This window comes from Primulina huaijiensis, chromosome 10, assembly GCF_012295235.1.
Source record: "Primulina huaijiensis isolate GDHJ02 chromosome 10, ASM1229523v2, whole genome shotgun sequence".
Classification (NCBI taxonomy): domain Eukaryota; kingdom Viridiplantae; phylum Streptophyta; class Magnoliopsida; order Lamiales; family Gesneriaceae; genus Primulina; species Primulina huaijiensis.
In genome coordinates this window covers 19,241,519-19,255,080 of record NC_133315.1, presented here as the reverse complement: position 1 = coordinate 19,255,080, position 13,562 = coordinate 19,241,519, and the positions used below count along the sequence as shown (strand labels likewise).

At 34.7% G+C, this 13,562-nt stretch overlaps 2 protein-coding genes across 4 annotated transcripts; one reads left to right on the top strand and one right to left on the bottom strand.

Moving 5' to 3' along the window:
• Nucleotides 1–1,101: 1,101 nt before the first annotated feature.
• On the top strand, nucleotides 1,102–7,010 carry LOC140986021 (E3 ubiquitin-protein ligase MBR2-like). 3 transcript variants are annotated; one of them, XM_073453962.1, is made up of 7 exons: nucleotides 1,102–1,217; nucleotides 1,363–1,439; nucleotides 2,481–4,311; nucleotides 4,972–5,025; nucleotides 6,028–6,123; nucleotides 6,223–6,360; nucleotides 6,461–7,010. In XM_073453962.1, the coding sequence occupies exons 3-7, from the start codon at nucleotides 2,587–2,589 to the stop codon at nucleotides 6,590–6,592; spliced, it is 2,145 nt and encodes a 714-aa protein (XP_073310063.1). In that variant the 5' UTR covers nucleotides 1,102–1,217; nucleotides 1,363–1,439; nucleotides 2,481–2,586; the 3' UTR covers nucleotides 6,593–7,010. The 3 variants fall into 3 exon arrangements, with proteins under 3 accessions (XP_073310063.1, XP_073310064.1, XP_073310062.1); XM_073453963.1 differs by having other exon boundaries at nucleotides 1,112–1,439; nucleotides 4,975–5,025; XM_073453961.1 differs by having other exon boundaries at nucleotides 1,112–1,439.
• Nucleotides 7,011–10,044: 3,034 nt separating this feature from the next.
• Nucleotides 10,045–11,657, bottom strand: LOC140987015 (U-box domain-containing protein 26-like). Its single transcript, XM_073455441.1, has one exon. The coding sequence runs from the start codon at nucleotides 11,445–11,447 to the stop codon at nucleotides 10,200–10,202; it is 1,248 nt and encodes a 415-aa protein (XP_073311542.1). The 5' UTR covers nucleotides 11,448–11,657; the 3' UTR covers nucleotides 10,045–10,199.
• Nucleotides 11,658–13,562: the final 1,905 nt, after the last annotated feature.

Below are 13,562 nucleotides of genomic sequence, written 5' to 3'. Positions count from 1 at the left end.
TTCACGTGAGACGTTCTCACATGCCAATATTGTAAGACAAATATTCTATTTGGGTCACCCGTGAAAATATTTTTATTCTTTATGTCAAAAGTGTTATTTTTTATTGTAAATATGACGATATTTAACTAGTTTCATAAATAAAGACATGTGAAATCGTCTCAGAATACATATACTCAACAAACAAACAAACAAACGGTTGAATTCAACTTTTTTATACAATGATTTCTTTCTAAAAATTGAATTCGTGGAGTGTGGAGTCAAATATAAAATATAAATAATTTATTATACTTAAATATTTATGGTGTAATCAAATAATAATTTAAATCATACTCGTCTTTCCCTTGTAAGGTGCCGAGGATAAACAAATTTTGTTTAATCAATTTTTTTTTTACTATTATGTACAAACATGGTTTAAGGATGTAAATTGCATATGTCCAACCAATCAATTGTTCAACACCTTTCAAACTGCAAAATCATTCTTTAATCAATCTTTAGCAAAGATAATTATTATTTTGACAAAAACTTATGTGAGTCGGCCTTACGGGCCGTATTTTGTGAGACAGATATCTTATTTGGGTCATCCATGAAAAAGTATTAATTTTTATGCTAAGAGTATTACTTTTTATTGTGAATATCAGTAGGGTTGACTCGTCTCACAGATAAAGATTCATGAGACCGTCTCACAAGAGACCTACTCTATTGTTTTTCAAGCAATCTCATGCCAATATTGCAATAATTCATAAATTTTGAAAATTAAACTCACATTTTGTTTTTTTTATTTATCAAAAGTTACATAAAAAATGCTAATAAAAAATTAAAATATGATACAAGCCAAATATTGTTTTTGGATCCTTTTCTTAACATTTACAATTATTATTTCTCAAATGAATATTTTATTTCTATTGAGTTACAAGTCATAGTCGATTAATCATCAAATAATATACTTATAATTTGAGTAATGTACTAATTATGTCTCGGACTTAGAAAACGCGATTTTAAAAAAAGTCAATTGCCCTTAATCCATTAAACTAATAGTAGATTACCACTAAAACAACAACATTAAATTAAATAATAATAATATAATATTTCATACAATAAAGCCTCACCATTAGCTCCGCCGCTTATTCTCTCGCCTCTTTCACACACATGGCGAGGCGACCACTTTAGCTTGTCTTCTCGTGGCTGTGTTATCCCTTTAATCTCTCTTGCAAGTGAAAGTAATCGTCTTCTCACCATTAAACACCTAAAAAAAGTGATTAAATTCTGGGAGTATTTTTCTTTTTTACTGTAACAAAATACCGATTAAAATAGTTGAGATTTCTTGAAACGCTTCTCACTCTCCACCAACTGCCCTTTTATCAGAAACTCCATCGTGAAGAAAATAAAAAAGGGAAGGCGTTTGTCCTGCTCCAGTTCCTCCGATCATCCGCTCTCCGCCGGTTTTTTTCTTGACCCATTCGACAATTTGTTTATTCTCTTGAGTTTTCGGTTTTTTATGCGTTGTCTGTTGAAATTGCGTGGTTTTTTAATCGAATTTTTTTGATTGAGATCGAAAATCTTTGGAAAAGGGATCTTCGATGTAGGGTCTGCGATTGTACGATTTAGTTTGTTGTCCAGTAGCGTACAAATTCGAAATTTGTGTTCTTGATTGTTGGATGGGCAATATTTATTGTTGAAATTTAGTTTTTGATCTTTGATGGATTCAAAGTTTCTACTAGTGGGTCATTCAGTTTTTGATGTAAAATGATTGGTCAAAGTTTCTAACTTGGCGATGTTCACAAAGTTGCAATCTTTTCGTTGTCTATGTTTTGCTATTTATTGTACCGGGCGTCATTTTTTTTTCTTGCTTCTCGGACCGAAATACGTACTTGAACTTTTGAATCGGCTGATGATCTCCCTTTGTCGTTTAATAAAATAAAAGAGTTTGTGGTTTATCTTAATTTATTTGCTATTTTTGACCATAGCTCCTCAATATTCACAACTTCGGCTTCTGCTTCCGATTGTTTATTTGACAATTTTAAAGCTTCTTTTTTTATTTGATCTTGTTTGTTTCTTTGGGTAGTCAATTTCAAACTAATTGTGTGTTTGAGTCGAATACGAATAGCCATTTAGTATCTTTGCCAGTTTTTTAAGTATTGTTTATCAAAAATCAAAATTCTTAGTTACTGGAGTATAATACCACATTGTTTGGCTTGCTTCAAGTGGACAAACAACCGATGGAGTTGCATTCCTTGCAACAATTTCTGATTCTGAAGTAAATTAACTTTCAGTGTACCTTTTCTTATGCAAGACTTGTTCTATATGTTAATGTTTTTAGTGCTGTGTTGCGTATGTGTTGAGAATAAAGAATGATTAAAATGGCAGATTTTCTGATGCCTGCTTTTTTTCTTTTTTCAATATGATAGAGACACGTCTGAATATTTGATCTTTTATTTGCTTTTTTTTAATCCCATCCCCTTTACTGTTGTGTCTTGCATCAGAGTGCCTTCATTATCTTTCTTCTTCCTCTGAAGATCTGTGCAAACTTTTCGGCAATATTTTGTAGCAGTTCTCGGCTCTATAGAATTCTGAGATATAATAAGAGATATGCAGGGGGAAAGAAGTTCCCTTGATTCTTTCCCTGAAACGGTTGATTTGAATCAGGGATCTATTCCCAATGACGGCTCTGTGGATCACTCCGCATCTTGGGATAACCTGCTAAATCCAGTTCAAGATCGACTGTTCGGTTACATGGTTGCCTCTAGTGGCAGTAATATTAGTTCCACAAATGCTGTTAGCAGTCGTGGTCAGAGTTTTAGTGGTTGGGCCCAAGGTGAATCCAGCTCCAGTGCAAATAATTCACAGGACCGAAATTACGATCATTCAAAAATGAGGCTTGGATGGTCATCCTCGTTTGGTCCTTGTTCCGAGACTGATGCAAGAACAGAAAATTTGTCTTTTGAAGCATCTGGTTTCAGCAATTCTAGTTATGTCGGCAATCAGGTAACTGGAATGCTTCCTACAATGCAAAATTACAGCTCCATTCTTGGTTCACAGGATGCAACCTCGAGCCATGGACCTGTGAGGGAAAGTGATGGCCATGGAAGCCTAGGGGCTAGTTTACCTCATAATCTGTATAAGTCTGGCCAATCAGAGGCAGTGGAAACTTCGAATTTTTATGCTTCTTCCAGCATAGCAGCTGCTTCTGGAAGTTCCAGTTCATTTTTCGAAATAAATAATGCATCAGGTTCATCTACTGGTCCTTGGGGTTCATCCTGCAAGAGGAAGACTGTTGAAGGTAATTCGGGACAATTTTGTCATGGTGGGAGTTCGAGCTCGAATCATCCAGTGGAGAACATGAAACAGAACTCTATCCATGGTTGTTACTCTGGCCCAAGAAGTTTAAGCATATCATCTGAACCTCTGAATTCGTCTCTAACTACTCGCTCGGAGCAACTAAATTCAAGAGGGGTTGGAATGAGTAGAGCAACCCCTGCTACTTATCCTTCAAATGTTCAAGGAATTCCAGAAAGCTCGGGCAGAAATCCTGTTGGAAGATCGAATACCAGACACCATGATTTGGTTCGATTTGATGCTGCTAGAGGCATTCCTTTGAGACGTCCTACTGCTTATGCTACCCAGCCGCTTCCAAGACCTTTCTCAAGTATTGAATCTTTAGAGTTGAGATCACCAGTTGTACCGCCAATAAATCCAGGCAACACCCTTAATCAATCCCATATATTACCTGCATCTGAGGATTTAGGCACACATCCTTACCCTTGGAATAGATCTTTGAGCACACGAGGTGGCAGCTTCTCAAGGTCATCTGTTCCCTCTGGAGAAAGGGGTCCTACTGTGCATGATGACGTCAATGCCAGAAGCTCTCTCAGAAATAATCCCGATTTTCCCATGCTCGTTTCTGTTCCTGAGACAAGAAATGTTCCACAAGACCAAATTGATTGGAGTTTTGCCCCTGGAACTTCTACATCTTCTAGAAATCCTTCATTTGCTTCCCAGATTGGTGCAGGTTCTGGTGCGCGTGCATCTCCCGTAATCTTGTTGCCTCATCAGATGCAAAGATCTCAAGCCCATCAGAGATTCTCAGAATTTTATCCTTGGAACCCCACTCAACGGATTGAATCTGACTCCGGAGTTCGGAGAAGTCCTTTTGTGCCTTTCCCTTCTGCCTCGTTTTCAGCAGATGAGGCACCGAGTACTAGTCTTGGACAGCATCAGTCAGATCAACGGCCACCAGCGTTCTCGATTGATATGACAAGTGATGATGCTAGCGGTTGGCATGCTTTAGCTGCCGTTGAGGGAAGGCATAGACTGGTATGTGCCCTTTATTGAAGTTGTAACTGATGCGATGAATACTTAAATTTTCAAACAGAAAATTCCTTGGGTTTCTTTTAACATTTTTTTGGCTCTGAAAATCCTATGATCTGCAATAATGGCTTATAAACCAAAACTGGTAAATTTTCATGGAGGAACATTGAATGGTTTTTTGTAATAACCCTATGATCTGCACTGATGGATTATAAACCATAAGTGGTAACTTTTCATAGAGTAACATTTAATAGTTTTATGGAATAAACCCTTTTGAGTTCTGTATCTCGACTTTAAGTATTACTTTATTTCTGGTCCATTCATTGTTGCGCGTACTCATACTTATTCTTGTTTACTTGGATGTAAAAAAAATCGTTGGGAACTGGCTGCTCTTTGTTTTTTTCTCGTTCTTTCTGCCTCATTGAGTCTTCCCATTTGTGGAAGCATAGAATGAGGTATTTTGTGTTCAGTCCTTGGGAAATCTGACCGTTGATGAAGATCCCCTTTAAACAATCGAGAAGTTTTAGCAGATCCTGTGAATGCATATGTTTCATTATTCATTTCTTTAACTACTTCCTATGCCTACTTGGTTCCTTGGTGCTTGTAATGAGATTGCTGTAAGTTCCATTGGTTTGTGCTAATTACACTTTGTCCTCTTTAATTTAGCAGATCCGCCAAGTCTTGAACGCCATGCGAAGGGGTGTCCACTTACAACCTGAGGTTTGTTCTGGATCAGCAATTTAGATTTATTTCATTGATGTTATCAAACGTTTCTTAAAACCTTTTTAAAACTCTGCGCTTGAATTTGGGGAAACACTATTCTAGAGACAAAAGATCAAATAAAACAAATTTCTATTTTGTTTGTCAAATTAAAAGTTTGTTCAAATAATTTTTTTTATAAAATTTATTAAAAAAATTTTTTTTGGAAAGAAAAAATCCAAGCATAAATTTGTAGAGAGGGTATTTGCTACTAAATTTAAAAATAATTATAGAGTTGTACTTTTTTTTATTGAAATAATTATAGAGTTGAACTTTTTTTTATTGATAACTTTTATATGATTTTCAAAATTACCCGATAATTTCCGTAGATTTAATTGAGTTTGGAGTTATTTATGGAAATTTACATGTGGAGCTGTTCGTGTCTTTTTATATTTTTTATCGAGGTTAAATTATGTTTTTAATCGATATTTGGAGTCTCAAAATTTGTTTGCACGGCATGGTTTCTCATAATAAATTGACAAATATACTGGAGTTTTTCCTATTTATCCTTCACACAATTTTCTTATAATTTGGAGTTAATGTTAGGTTTGGAAATAGACATTTGGATGCAGGCCTAAATGAGATTTTTTGTGGTGTTTACTCTTGATGTGTAGATGGACGGTATTTGCAAAATTTTCATTTTTATAATTTTACTTTTTGGTGAATTTTATAATTTCTAAAAGTATTGTTCGAATTTGCTTGTTTTGGAAGTACACGGTTGGAGCCTATATTGAAAAGATATGATGTGCACTCTCCTAATGTATAGAGAGATATGCCTACGGAACGCACAGAAGTTGTCTCTGGCGATTGTGAACCGTACGGTTCGACTAGGCAGAAGTTGCCACATGCTATCAAGACCTTTGGAATATTTTATCTCGGCTTTCTATGGCATAAGCAGCGTATCACGTATGATTTTTCTAGGATAAAGGTGAATGATTTAAATATATATCAACCCTTTTTCAGGATTATATGCTGATCGACCCTTTTATTAATGGATTTGTGGAGATGCATGACCGGCATAGAGACATGAGGCTTGATGTGGATAACATGTCTTATGAAGTACTCTACTCTACTTTACTTTAATACTCTTTACATTCTTAGATTTTCAAGAGAATTTTTTTGGTTAGCAGCTCTTAACATTTCCCCTGTTTGTGATAGGAATTGTTAGCTTTGGAGGAACGTATAGGGAATGTTAACACCGGATTGAGCGAGGAGAAAGTCTTGGCCTCGATGAAACAGAGGAAGTATAGAGTATTTGGTGTCGCACTGAATTTGGAGCCATGCTGTGTATGTCAGGTTAGATCAACTTGCTACATTTTTCGTTTGCATCCCATACTTACTTTCAAAAGGATCCGATTCTGAGTTTTTTCTTTTCCCGTCCACTCGACTATATCAGGAGGAATACATTGATGGAGATAATATTGGGATATCGGATTGTGGGCATGAGTTTCATGTCAACTGCATCAAGCAATGGTTGACACTAAAGAACATATGTCCCATTTGTAAAACAACGGCTTTGGAAATTTGAGAAAAAAAGGACTTCTTGTGTGGCAAGCATGAGCTATTCCCCTTAAACCCAAAAGACGTATCCGTCCCTGTCGAGGACTCTTTGTTTTGCTTTTTGATCTTTGGTTGGACACGGCTTAAAGCATGCTAGTTCGACCCTAAAACCCTTTTGTTTTCCTGCCCCCGAATCTCGTGGGTTCGAAGCATGAAAGGTTGTGCTTACTGGGATCGAGTAGTGAAGCCGATAACTCTACGATGATGGTATAAATTTAAACTTTGTTAATTATGGTCACTTCAATTGAGAAAAAAAAAACCTTGGCTCTATGAAATATTAGACGCAATAAATGGCAGTGGAGACATTTGTTGTATATATTAAGTTGTTCGAATGGTCTTTTAAGGCTGGCATCTTCTTTCCTTTGATTACAGGACAAAGATTTGAACACTCTCTTGTTTTAATCATGCAATGCAAACCTTAATTTCTAGTCCTATGCACCATTGATTCAATACTAGTGAACTTTGTGCTTTTTAGGTTTTGTCGTGAAATGAAGTTTGTAATTTACTTTCACGGTTTCACCATCGCAAGTCTTTCAATAAATGTAAAAGATTGTGTCCACCAAATCCATTTTTTAGGATCAAATTATTCTAGGGTATGAGTGAAAGGGAAAATCGTGTTTTTAGTCATATATATTCGTCTTTTGTGCTTTTTAATATTTTGTGTTGTTAAATTTCAGTTTTAGTTTTGTATATTTTAATTTTGATAATTTTAATCATTTTTCACTGAAGTGCAGATGAGGTATTGGTTGTACAGGTTTGGACCACATTGTTGTTACATCTTAAAAATGATTGACATTGTAAAATAAAATTATTAAAGCTATAATTTGACAATATAAATAATAAAATTTTTTAAAAAAATAACATGATTAAAAATGCAATTTCTCTTTAATAAAGGGCAAAAATTTGTGTGAGACGGTCTCACGGGTCGTATTTGTGATACGGATATGTTATTTGGGTCATCAATGAAAAAGTATTACTTTTTATGCTAAGAGTATTACTTTTTATTGTGAATTTGGGTAGGGTTGACCCGTCTCACAGATTAAGATCCGTGAGACGGTAATAAAATACAATTGACACACAAAGAGGTGAACTGATATGTTATCAGAAAAAAGAACAGGGAATAAGTATTAAAGATTTGGTCTTTCCCATTTTGAATCGTATGTCATTGGCACAAGGCTTTTGCCATTCGAATCAAAATAATGTCATCAATAGGAATTCCCCTGTTTCTTGTCCTAAGTTAGATACTTGAATTCTTTTGCTCACTATTCTTGTTCTTTTATGGCTATGTTTATGTGGTGCAAAATTGAGAGGACCATTCGGTATATCTAAAAGGAAAAGGCCAAAGCCCATGTCAGAATCCACAACCATGTGCCTCTTAAATAATTCATCATCAAAGTAGGAATAATATTCATATTCATAAAAAGAAAAAAAAAGTAGGAACAATATAATAAAATCACCACTTACAAACTACTTTGTCTCCAGTCCATTCACTCCACTTAACTTTGATGACAACATATCCTCTAATTTAAAATCATGTTTTATCTATCAACTTACACACTTGGAAAAAGTAATTTTGTAAATCAAGATATTTATAGTAAATCTACGAGGACATCTTTCGATTTCTAGTATATATCTATAATTGTGACGATCATTAAATCATATAATACATAGATGTAAAAATTAAACAATTATGAAAAATTCTTAGGAGAAAGGGAGATAGATAAGTCACTGATGAATTAGCATTTGAGTGGATACTCCATACGTTTTGTTATAGACAAAAACTTGTGTGAGACGGTCTCACGGGACGTATTTGTGAGACCGATTTATTATTTGGGTCATCCATAAAAAAATATTACTTTTTATGCTAAGAGTATTACTTTTTATTCTGAATATCGATAAGATTGACCCGTCTCACAGATAAAAATTCGTGAGACCGTTTGTTAAATATGTCATTATTCCTAGTAAACCTATAGAACACATGCCATCTCCAACCCCTTAGTGCATTATTATTGCTAGTCAATGGTCAAAGGAAGTTGAACCATCCATGTATATTTGATGTATATTGCTTGCCTCATTCATTTTCTGTCTCCATAATTAGGGCCACCATCTATATCATGAAAATTCAAGCGAGTTTTATAAATTTATTGCTATCATCTTAAGGAGTGTGAATTTCATTCACGAGAGACAAAAATAAAATTAAAATCAGAATTAAATTGCTCATTCAAGAAAAAATATATTAGCTTGGCACTGCTCCTAGTTTTTTGAAAATATAAGCATTGTGAAATATTTAATTATTTTTATAAAAAAATGTATTCGGTTATGTACATTTTTTTTTTTTTGCGATTTGAGTACTTTACGTTATCAAAATTTTAGTCTTAGGTATGTATTTTCTAATGTTTGACAATTTAGTTGTTTTTATAGGAAATGTTGATATGACACTACATATGTCTGCGTCACATTAAACTCACGTCATAAAATAACTAGGATTGCAAAAAAACAAAAAGATAATATTTTAAAGCTGAAATTTAACAAGTTAAAAGACCACAATCGTAAAGAAGTAAACAGATTTGATTCATGCTACCCGTTTATTTTCCTTTATTCTAAATATTCTAATAGAATTATATTCTAGAATATATATAAATATAGTAATAATTAAGATTAAATAATTGTTTCATATAGAATTTAAAAAAATTATCTCATATTCAACAATCTGATTTGTTTTTTTTTCACTTCAAACAAGAGATTTTAAAAAAAAGCTAATAAAAAAATAAGAATGAATAGCATCAATTGTCTAATGGATAGTGATATCCTATGAATGAGCTCACTACCCCTGGTCCATCCCTAATCCAAATGGAAGATATGCCCATCAAGGGCCCATGTATTCTCCTATAAATACCAGGTTTGAGTGTTTAATTGATGGATTCACTATATTGTTTTCAGCAGCGCCCTTAGCTGCTTCCCCATATATCCTCAGTCTCTGATTTGAGCGTCGGAGGGTCTACGTCAGGACACCTTCCTGGACCCCTTCTAACGGTCTTATTTGTGATTTCAGGCTCATGACAATTTCAAAACCTGCGTCTAGATTAGTGACACTCGTCAAAATCGTACCCTAAATTTCTCGTGAGTATCAGATAGGATAGACCAAAAAAAAAAAAATAGTTTCCTCAGTTTTCTTGTTATCTACTTGCAAAAACATGACCACCTATAAATTTGTATATTTGATTCAAAAAGAGATATCTCATGTAATCCAAAGTTTGAGTAATACCAACTTCTTGTACAAAGTAGGACAAATTTTTCACAAATTAACATGACGTTAATTAAGTGTATCTTAAAAGAAACATACATTTTCAACTAAGTACATTATCGAAATAATTTGCTTCCCATGTCTAAAAAATTGCAAAATTAGATCTTCTATTCGACTTCTTAATTTGGCAAAATCTTTTTCGATGGATTAAATTATAAAACGAAAACGTTGCATACAAAAATACATGCATCGTCAAAATTCCATATGTACTCATTTCTAAGCGACACTTTTTTTTTCGTTATATATAATATTTTTTTCTAAATTTGATTGATCAAAACAAAACGACGTCGCAGCAATGAAAATCACAGGAATTCTCCATGGAGTCCTGGGGCCACGAGTCGCGAAGCAATTTCAGCAGCATTTGCGCCTTTCGCTTAGCTCTCACCGTGCAATCGCTCTGCACAAGCAGCAGCAGCTGAGTAAAGACGCCGGCGGCCAACGCATCCCTCCGAGCTTTCTCCGATGCCGAGAAAAGCGAGAGTAGAGCTCCGGCTGCATACTCGGTGGCGCGGTCTGAGATCTTCAAGATGATTTTCACCAGTAAAGGGACTATCATGGGGTGTGAGACGAATGCCGCGCAACCTGATTGGATACGACATAAAAGTTCCACCGTCGCCAGTGCTCTCTCGGTGTCGCACTTATCGAATTCCACCAGCCTGTCAACCAGCGCCTCCACCGCACCTGCCGCAATGGCCTTGTGCCTGTGCTGCTTCGCGAGACATAATGCGAACAGGGATTTTATTCCGATCTTCAAAGCCCTGGGATAAGCCAGGGGATATTTCAAAATTCCAACAATTCCGTCAAACACTCCTTCGACGCCGCTGATTTGGGCTCGAAGCTCAGGCAACCTTAACCCTGCCACGACTGTCTCAATCATAGCTGCTGAGTTTACTCGAACGTCGATCGAGGAATGGAACAGTAAATTGACAAAATAACGAATCCGATTCAAATCAGCAGCCACGAACATACAGTCCTCCTCGGTTAGCGAGAACATCGCCAATATGGCGAGTGATTCGTGATCCAACTCAGATGAATCACCGTCGACACCCGAGAACACGATCGAGAGCAGAATCTCACGTCCATTAATCGCAACAATAACCGCCCGATTCTTCTCCGAATCACGCGCGAGCCCTCTAAGCCTTCTCAACGCCGAGATTCTCAAACTCGACGGAGCCGAAGTAGACGAAGCCTGGTCCAGCAGAGTCCGAACCAAAATCGGGTCCGCCGGTTGCTTGGGAGTAGGAATACGCTCGACTCCAAACGACCGGTTCGCCACACACCACTCCTGAATCAGCCGCCTTAGAGTGTGATTGGGTATGAGGGTAAAGTCCGTCAATGAAGCCCGGGTGACCGGGCACGTGGTATTCCCAGTTCCCACCCACGATTCTATGCTTGAACGGTCGAACGTTTGACCTGTAGAAACAGTGACCGGGTCACGCATCAGCTCTAAAGAAATCGGGCATCGGAAATGGTACGGGATCTGTACGACGTCGTCCAACGGCTGCAAACTCCGAGGCATGTTCAATCTCACCCTCTTTCTTTATCTTCCCAACTTTCTGCTAAAATATATATATATATGTGAACTTTGTTCGTAAAATTTTCAAGAAAAGAAAATGTAGTAGAACAATCTCCCAAATCAGAGAAGACTGCGAATTCTCTTTTAACTTTGTTAGGGGAAGAAGGATTGATGCAAAATGAGAACAGAGACATTTCTCTGCGTTTCTATTCTTCCCAATTTGTACCACTCCACACGTGTGTGTGCTTTCTTGACTCAGGCTGAGTTGTTAACCATGGTTAGTTAGGTGGTGTTTGTAGTCAAAAGAGAATTTTGGACAAGGCAAAATGGCGGGCCCCAATTCCATTTTGATGTTTACTTCAGTGGGAATCAATATTTTGAGGTGGGTTGTGCTTAGTGGGATTTGGTGAGTCTCTCTGCCTTTGTTTTCTTGTAATTCACGTTATGAAACTTTGGCAAAAATTTGTGTAGGACGGTCTCACGGATCGTATTTTATGAGATGGATATTTTATTTGAGTCATTCATGAAAAATATTATTTTTTATGCTAAGAGTATTACTTTTTATTGTGAATATCGATAAAATTGACTCGTCTCACGAGATAAAGGGGGGTGTATTTATTATATACTTTCAAAGACTTTTAATGACTTTTTTTAAAATGATGGACTTTTGTGGAGTTGATGGATTTTTATTGACTTTTATGGAATCTCATAGAATTGTAAAACAAATTTCATAAACTCTTATAGACTTTTTTTCAAGATTTTTGTAGACTTTTGTAAACTTTTTCATAGAATTATGTGAATTTTGTAGTTTATAATTGTGATTTATTTTTTTAAAATTTTTTTAAAATAATTATTGGACATAAATAACCTCTTCAATTTTAAATTAATTTTTTTATTTATGAATGTAAATGAATTTTACTTACTTAAAAGTTAAATCAATTTAATTTGTGAAAAACGACAAATGAACTATCCAATTTATTGAAATCAAAATTTCAATTCTTTATGTCAATTCAGCATATTAATGAACAATATTTTTATAAGTTCATAATAAAATTTTATTAAAAAAACACTCAAAATAATGAGTAGCCTTTTATAAAAAAAATTCTAATAATTACTGACAATTTGATCAACATTGTTCTACATTCCATTGGCTATGGTATCCCTCCATGTATTAACATTTGCTCGTTGTTGTTTTTGAGTATTAAATAACTGATCAAAGTCGTCACCTTCATAAACTTGTGCTGATGAAGACAATTGAGCTTCATTATATAGTTCAATTTGAAATTCATCAAATTGACACTTCTTTCAAAGAAAATTGTGTAATATAGCACATGCCAATACAAGCCCTGTTAGGGATGGGAAAAAATACCGAATTTTCGATATACCGAGATTACCGTAACAAAAAAATATTTAATTTACCGAATTTTAAGTATACCGAAGATTTCGGTACGGTACGGTAACGATATCCAATTTGAAAATTTTGCTATATACCGAAATAACGAAAAAATATAAAAAATTTTAAAATATATAATATTTTAAAACAATAAATTATAACTTTTTTTAAAATGTAAGGTTTTTTTGGTTCGGTATACCGAAAATTTTGGTATAGTATCGGTATGAATTTGCTTATACAATAATTTAAGATATAGATTAACTAAAATTAAAGAAAATAATTAAAAATAAAATGTTATATAATAATTAATAAAAAAATTAATTTTAATTATGTTTTTAAAAAGTACAAATAAAAAGAAAAATAAATAGATGAGAAAAGAATGAAAGTTTGTATTGAGTATGTGAATTTAGGAGATTTCTCAATTAAATGTACATACAAATCTTTAGGTTGAATCAAAGACTTTTGTTGACATTTTATTGTTGTACCTTAGGCTATAATTCTTGTACTTAATAGAATTCCATAGAGTCATTAAAAGTCTATTGACATTTTGAATACCTATAGACTTTTGTAGAGTTTTTAAAAGTCAAGTTTGAATACCACATGACTTTTTAAAATTGTACAAAAGTTTACATTGAATACCACTAAACTTTTATGGAGTATATAAAAGTCTAGTTTGAATACCTCTAGACTTTTAAACTCCATAAAAGTCATTAAAAGTCTATAAC

Excerpts from the sequence above, each read along its gene's own strand:
- LOC140987015 (XM_073455441.1), bottom strand. The coding sequence starts at position 11,447 with ATGCCTCGGAGTTTGCAGCCGTTGGACGACGTCGTACAGATCCCGTAC.
- LOC140986021 (XM_073453962.1), top strand. The coding sequence starts at position 2,587 with ATGCAGGGGGAAAGAAGTTCCCTTGATTCTTTCCCTGAAACGGTTGAT. Across the intron at positions 5,026-6,027 it reads GTGTCCACTTACAACCTGAG|GATTATATGCTGATCGACCC; the intron begins GTTTGTTCTGGA and ends ACCCTTTTTCAG. Across the intron at positions 6,124-6,222 it reads TGGATAACATGTCTTATGAA|GAATTGTTAGCTTTGGAGGA; the intron begins GTACTCTACTCT and ends TGTTTGTGATAG.